Source organism: Gadus morhua, chromosome 5, assembly GCF_902167405.1.
Source record: "Gadus morhua chromosome 5, gadMor3.0, whole genome shotgun sequence".
In the NCBI taxonomy this organism is placed as follows: Eukaryota; Metazoa; Chordata; class Actinopteri; order Gadiformes; family Gadidae; genus Gadus; species Gadus morhua.
In genome coordinates, this window is record NC_044052.1 from 3,209,591 (window position 1) to 3,217,479 (window position 7,889).

The 7,889-nt window shown below is 41.5% G+C and overlaps 1 protein-coding gene across 1 annotated transcript; it reads left to right on the forward strand.

The window, feature by feature from the left end:
* The first annotated feature begins 530 nt into the window (after positions 1–530).
* gemin2 (gem (nuclear organelle) associated protein 2) lies at positions 531–6,080 on the forward strand. Its single transcript, XM_030355923.1, has 10 exons — positions 531–840; positions 976–1,060; positions 1,335–1,424; positions 1,668–1,727; positions 3,463–3,579; positions 3,879–3,923; positions 4,004–4,072; positions 4,193–4,303; positions 5,133–5,191; positions 5,568–6,080. Exons 1-10 carry the CDS (start codon positions 716–718, stop codon positions 5,605–5,607), a joined length of 801 nt encoding a protein of 266 aa, XP_030211783.1. The 5' UTR covers positions 531–715; the 3' UTR covers positions 5,608–6,080.
* Positions 6,081–7,889: the final 1,809 nt, after the last annotated feature.

Below are 7,889 nucleotides of genomic sequence, written 5' to 3' on the forward strand. Positions count from 1 at the left end.
ATTAACAGAACAAAAAAATAAACTGTTTGCAATAGAGACCAAGGTTTTTCCTTTTTAAGTCATTCAACGGGATTGAATGGTGTTTGGTCGAATATGTGTTTTTTATTTACTATTTGTTCAAAACAAGTTTTTTGTCTGAGCATTAAGGCTTTTAAACCCTTTGCCTTGGCGGACTTCAACCCCTGACCTCGTTCTGATTGAGTCGAGCTCAGCAGTAGGGACCTTTCTTTAAAAGTCCATGGTAGGGACACGTGTGGCATTACATTCTTTAATTCCATTCAATTCAAAAAAAGCTTTATTGACAAGAGAAACAAAAATGTATATTGCCAAAAGGAGGTGTACAATGCAGAAGTCAAAATATAAAACGTTAAATACAATTATATATCAGATATTACACTAGTAAATACTCAATATAAAATATAACATAACGATTCCGGTATCTCTTATTAATATTAACAGATAAATCCAAGCCACACTGTACCTACACAGTATTTTCAATAAGCATTCGTTACCATAGAAACGATTCCGCGCTTTGCAACGTCATCACACCGCGCTGAGATACAAGATGGCGGTGTTTACGTTTTTAGATTCGGAACGAAAGCTGTGATTCATTGAGTTCGATGATCACAAAGCTTTTCATGACCTTATATCCACTGTTGTGGTTTTAATATAACCTGACACTGTTCACCATTAGCATATTATATAATAACCCACGATGAGGTCAGACGTGGAGGACCTCATGCCCAGGCTGCTGCCCATCGAGACTGCGAACAAAACGGAAGCTTTGAGACTCAACGAGGGTGCCCCTCGAAACCCGCAGGAATATCTAAGACAAGTCCAGTAAATATCACTTTTTTCCATTAACTATTTATCTTCCACGTTGCCTTTGCAGAAAGTATATGCACATGGATAGTGAATTATAAACCATCAAGACTTGTACTGGACCTTATTCTTTTAACAATATTTTCCTTTCAGGTTGGAGGCGTCCTTGTGTCCAGAGGTTGTGGTGGCCCAGATTGATCCCATGAAACTGAGGAAAGCACAGACCGTCAACGCATCCGTGAGTTATTGGTTAACATAAGAAGAAGTCTGCGTCCCTGTTTGAGGAGGTTAATGCCGACATGCATGCATGTACACAAACCAACCTGTTAATGTGTTGCTGGTGCGGCATGTGGCTCAGGAGGTAGAGCGGGTTGGCTAATAACCGGAGGGTTGCATGAAGGTGAATGTGTGCGTGAATGTGTGAATGTTAGGCAATATCGTATAGTGCTTTGAGTGGCCGCCGCTGGTTAGAATGGCATGATATAAATGCAGTCCATTTAAATTGACCTTAGGTCTCCGGCTGCCAGGCCGCTCCTGAGGGCTTGTCCCCCAGCCTCGGATGGCAGCGGCAGCAAGTCGCTAACTTCTCAGACGTCAGACAGGTACTACACCCAACACAATTTATTCCCAAAGTCTAAACATAAACTTAATATCCTTTACTTTTAAAAGAGTGAGAAGTCCTCCAATGTGAGTAATTATGTTAAAGGAAAATCATGTGAAGTTGAAGTGAATGCGTAGAGTGTAGATGTCTTTTGCCAGTCTTAAACATTAATCTCCCAATTACTATATAACAGTGTAATCCGTTCAGTGGTATGTTTGCAAATGTTGCTTTCTTTTACATTCAGAGTATTGCCAAGCATAGGAGACATTGGAGCACCCAGACACTGGATGAAAACGTGGTTATGGTGAGTGAGACCTGGTCATCTAATATGCTGTCAACATTACTGTTGTCCTGCCTTGTTCTTTGGTTCACCATCCCATTCAATATTCTCATATTTGGTCGCACATCAAATCCCACATCCCTGCTTTTCTTTTTTCCAACAGACTTGGAAGGCCAAGTTCTTCGTTTTTTATGTTCACTAAAGACATTTGGGTTTAAGATCAAAAGATGAGTTTGAGACATGAGTTCAGAATATCACCTTTTTTTCTGGTATTTACATTTAGATGTATTAAACAACTTGGGATATATCACCGTTTGTATTAGACCACAGCATTTTTAGGTGAGCAAAAGTAGGGGAACATCTGACTGACAGGTGTTTCTTGTTGCTCAGGTGTTGCATTTGAGGTTGATTCATCAAACATTAAATAGCTCTGCATGACTGGTCTAGGTGTTTAGCCTTTTTTAAACCTCTAAAGAGTCCATTTCTTGTTAAAGAAGGTAAACCAACTTGAAGACCAGAGAGCTGTCTACGGGAGAAAAGGAAGCCATTTTGAATCTGAGAAAAGAAGGAAAATCTATCAGAGCCATTGGACAAGCATTAGCCATTGCAACCACAACTATTTGGAATGTCCTGAAAAAGAAAGAAACTACTGGTGTACTGAGCAACAGACATTGAACAGGTCGGCCAAGGAAAATAACAGTAGTTGGTGACAGAAAAATTGTGAGGGCCGTGAAGAAAACTTCAAAACATCAGTTAAGTGACATCACAAACGACCTCAAGAGTGCAGGGGTGGAGGTATCACAATCAACTGTTAGAAGAAGACTCTGAGATAATAAATATAGACGCCATACCAAAAAATGCAAACCAGTCATCCGCAGTAAGAATCGGAAGGCCAGATTGGAATTTGCAAAGAAGTACAGAGATGAGCCGAAAAACTTCTGTAACACAATCTTATTGACTGATGAGACCAAGATTAATCTCTACCAAAATTATGGGAAGGCCAAAGTGTGGAGAAAGAAAGGAACTGCTCTTGAGCCGAAGCATACAAGCTCATCTGTGAAGCATGGAGGAGGTAATGTCATGGCTTGGGCTTGAACGGGCTCATTAATATTTCTTGACGATGTAACTGATAATGGTAGCAGCAGAATGAATTCCTAAGTATACAGAAACATTTTGTCTGCCAATTTACGTAGAAATGCATCCAACCCAATCGGGAGCACACGGCCAACAAGAAGAATGCAACCGTTTGGTGATGTCCATCCATGGGTCGCAGGCTTGAGGCAGTTATTGCAAGCAAGGTTTATGCCACCAAATATTAATGTTATTTACCTTAAAAAAAATTGTTCCTTTACTTTTGCTCACCTAAAAATGCTGTGGTCTAATACAAACAGTGATATATCCTAAGTTTTTTAATACATCTAAATGTAAATAACCGCAAATAAAAGCTGAAATTATGGACTCTTGCTCATACTCATCTTTTGATTTTAAACCTAAATGTCTTTAGTGAAAAACAAAAACAAAGAAATTGGCATTGCTGTTGCAATACTTTTGGAGGGGACTGTATATGTCGTTATTATTGTATGCATGCCTATTGTCAAACGGGAATCTCTGATAAGCTTCACCTATGTCTAAACAGCTGGAGACGGTGTGAGTGTGTTGAGCCCTTGGTCAAAGCAGATTGAGGTTCAAGAACAGAATCAAGATATTGAGCGCCATAGTTATTCAGGATGGACTTGACCTGTGATTGTGAATTTCACAGCCCAAACTTTCAGATGAGGAGGGTTGGAAGACGTTTTGTTTAGGTGAGACAGTCTACAAGGCCACCGCAGCGAGCGGAACACACCTGGAGCCCAGCAGTGCATTGGACTACAGCAAGGTTGTGTGTTGATGTGTTGAGTTTATTTACTAGGTGTGTGTGTGTGTGTGTGTGTGTGTGTGTGTGTGTGTGTGTGTGTGTGTGTGTGTGTGTGTGTGTGTGTGTGTGTGTGTGTGTGTGTGTGTGTGTGTGTGTGTGTGTGTGTGTGTGTGTGAAGAAGAGAGAGCGTTAATTATTAACATGGGATGAAACATGTATTGCTGTCCAAGTCCATTTTTATACTGTGTTTTCTGTGAGTTCCAGAATGGCATCTCTCTCTTGCCTACCGTGGTTTTGATGAAGTTCATATTTCTTTTCAGATGGGTTTCCCACCTTTCCTCAGTATTGTCAGCAGGCTCAACCAGGTAGTGTACTCGCTGCTCAATTTGAGGCATTTAATGGATCAGCAACTTAAGTGAAACTTTTTTTTCTTTTTTTTTTTCAGACTACAGTCCTGGCTTTGCTGGAGATTCTTGTCGGCTGGTTTGAAGAGGCTGAACTTGTTCCTCAGTTGGTGAGCAGCCCGTTGTCATCCCATTTCAGTGAATTTCCGTAGGATAGTGCAGTGCTTCCCTGATGTTTTACCACATGTCAGAAGAGAGGTAATGTTGTTTGTGCGTGTGCGTGTGTGTAGGGTCGCTGGTTGTATGCACTGCTGGCCTGCTTGGAGAAGCCTCTGATCCCTGAAGCCCACTCAATAATAAGACAGCTGGCCAGGAGATGTGGCCAGCTCCGCACCACATTGGTAAGCTGTGTGTTTATCTGTATGCTTACATCTCTCCCACTGATTTCCCTAGTGCTGCCCTTTGTAATATAATGGAAGCATATTTGGGTTTAAGTGATACGAAACAGCATAGCATCTGTTAAATGCGGTGTTCACTGTACTTTTGATTTAACCATACTGTCATGCTCCCTATCCTTTTAAAGTCTATAAACAATTACAATTAGATCATTAAAGGGATACTTCACCCATTTAGAACCGGCATTCTATCATTATAAAATCGCGAAGTTAATATAAATAAATATATAAATAAATATCAGTCTAAACCAGTCTCCCCTTGGCCCATTTTTTCTCATCTAATTTTCTCCCGAAATGACGGTCATTTCGGGAGAAACCTCTTGTCCTGCTAGAAGGGCAGAGGACTACAACACACTTTTGGTGGCAAATTTTCCACCAATAAGGAATGAGAGGGGGCGGGAATGAGGGGGACGGGAGACCGACAGGTGGGCGGGGCATCGAGCGCAATGCACTGTGGTAGTTGGAGGTTTTCTTACTTTGAGCCAGAGAGACCATGAAAACACTCTTTCTGCCTTTTTTCAGGCTAGGATGAACCGATTTCAATTTTTTCTTCACATTCATAATACATTGAATTATTTAATTCATAAAACCTTCATATTCCCACCGGTGAAGTATCTCTTTAAATTAAGTCATTTTAATATATATTATTAACTTTGTTTATTTTAATTGTATATGTATAATAGTTTATTTCCAGATGGGCTCATTTGTCCCGGCTGAACATGAGGATGTTTTGTGAGTGTTTTGATTTCTCACTTTGGTATCTCTGCTTCTGCAGCCGAGTCAGGAAGACACAAGGCTGCCTGCCCTCAACCTCCTCATCTGCCTCGTGGCCAGGTACTGAACCCAGTGTAGATATTATTACTGTGACAGAAGAAAGTAGTAGAAGAGACTTTATTGTCATTGCACGTGTCACAAGTACAGAGCAAGGCTCCTACACTCTCTGTGTAAACGGGTATTTTGGATCAGGATGAAAACAATGAGTCATCACTGATTTGTGTTTCTAATTTAATATCAGTCTGGCCATGACTGGCAGCAATTAATTTCCACGTATGTGCACAGCCTATTATTGTTACAAAATTGTATTATCTCGACACCAGACTAATCTGCAGATAGAAACCGGGTGTGAATCCCCAATTCAGTGTGGTCTCTAAACGATACTCTGTTTGCACACAATACAATTTTTGGTCTTGTAATGGTTGCTTTCTTGCAGGTATTTTGAGCAGAATGACTTGGCAGACCAGCACGAGTGAACCAGACGAATGAGCCCATCAATCAATCAATCAATCAATCAGCCAATCACCTATACCCAACACAACAGAGGACTCTGATCTTAACGGGATGGGAGGGTTCTGCAGGCTCCTCCCACCAATGAGACCTGATGCCAAATTCATCAGAGAAGGCCAACTTACTAAACATAGAAAACGCTTGTCAATACCGTGACATTGCTTGGAAGTATTTATGATTGGCTTGAAAGGCCAAATGCAGTTCCTCTTACCCAAGCTGTGTTGACTGGTCCAGACATTAACTCCGAGCGTTGATGCCCAGGATCCTAGCTTTCCAGGGTGAAATGTTTTATCATGTCTGGCTCGACTCCACATCGGGCTGAAGCCGGACTGGACGTCCTGAGCGGGACGTGATGATATATTCTGAATTGACTCACTCTTTGCCTTATGCTGATCTTTGGATGTAAATGATTGTGTTTATTAAATAATGATTTTGACTTCACTCCTTTTTTAATGGTTTGGTTTACACTGATAGCAGCTAGGCTAGCTGCAGCAACATGCTCACATCATTATGTCACGGCACTACCCGTCTTTATGTGTCTTTACGGTCTGCTTACAGTCTGGAAAACCTCTTTATAAAATATGCGGGCATATACATACATTTCTACATGCCGCGTACAAAGTGACCCTTTATTTGGAAGGGCATAGTTTCAGTCCAGGACGAGCCATTTCCCCGTGCGATTGATCAGTGCTTCACTGTATTTTGTGAGTTTCCTCTGCCAAGCTCGAGATGAGTACTGATCAGTGTAAGGTATAACGGAGAGGAAAAGTCATTCAAAACAAATAATAGGCGACTCTGACTAGTAGATTTTTTGAAAGTTGTGTTATCATCCTTACTGAATCACGTTTCTCTGCATCATCTATAATTTATCCAAACAATATTCTCAGCCCTCACATAGTTCTAGCTAATTCTTTGTATTGCACTGCGTTTTTTTGCCAACAGCAGTTTTTTGTATAACGTCGGCGATGCAGAGCATGTGTCCAAGGCAAAGGTCTGTCGGGCTGTTCGAAATGTGACACTTGCACTGAAACGGCTACTATACACGTTTGTAGTGTTCCTAAGTCACAGACCCAGCAGACTTAGTGTTCCCAAGTCACAGACCCAGCAGACTTCTCAAAGAAGAGTTCCACAGAATTGCAGGTAACAGGGGTCTGTGGGTCTGTGCATGACTCACGAATGTTTCGTGAGTCTACACCTGTCTACACTGAGTGTCAGATTTGCCCGTGGTGAGTTTATATATATATATAGTTTATATATCCAGTATATTATATCCTATGATCAATATTTTGTTTCCTCCTATTGCAACTGAAACAATAAAGTCTATCTTGTATTATCATAGGAGAGTTTGATAGTTATCTACTCAGAGACAGAGGGTACCCCTGCCAGCGCTATCTGCTGACCCCTTACCCTGACCCTGACCCTGGCCCACAGCGACACTACAACTTGGCTCACTGCAGGACACGAGCCAGAGTGGAGATGACCATCGGCATACTCAAGGCCCGGTTCCAGTGCCTTCGTAGCCTCAGGGTCACCCCGGAAAGGGCTTGTGACATTATAGTGGCATGTGTGGTTCTCCACAACATCGCCACTATTAGAGGAGAACAATGTCCTACTCTTTCCCCCAATGATCCAGATAATAATCCTGACCCCCCTGCTGATGCACGAGATGGAAGAGCTGTTAGAGACATGATATGCTTCAATCATTTCTAAATCACCTCCCCAGTGTCAGAACGACAATATGCCTCATTTTATGGGGTCTTCTTTATTTCCTAGAAGAGCAAATGGTGTACAGTGGTTAATCCTTTGTTTTTGAAACAATTAAAAAACATCCACCTGTGGGCACGTCACCCACCTTTAACTGATGGTCCAGCAGTTGTATTTCCTTTTTTCTTTTGGTGATCTGCAGCCTTATGTGCTCCATTTCTAGGTGGGATTTGTTTATTTGGGATTCTAAATATACCTTGTAAAGTTGTTTCACAGGGAGCTATAGGAACATAAATGACGTTGAATTTCAGTGCCATGTCTATTTAGAGTCATTGTAAGTTGTGGGTCAATGCTGAACAACATCTTACTGAGGTAAGCTGTGCTGTGGAGGTAGATGGACCTTCTTCCTCATTGTAACTTCCGGCATTGCTCTGTTCGAGAGAAAGAAGTTGGAAGTTGTATTGTGGAACAATTAACTGAAACCAAAGTTATAAAAAAAAAAAGGTGTAAACCTCAACAGGCCTCTCTGCATCTTCCCTCTCTG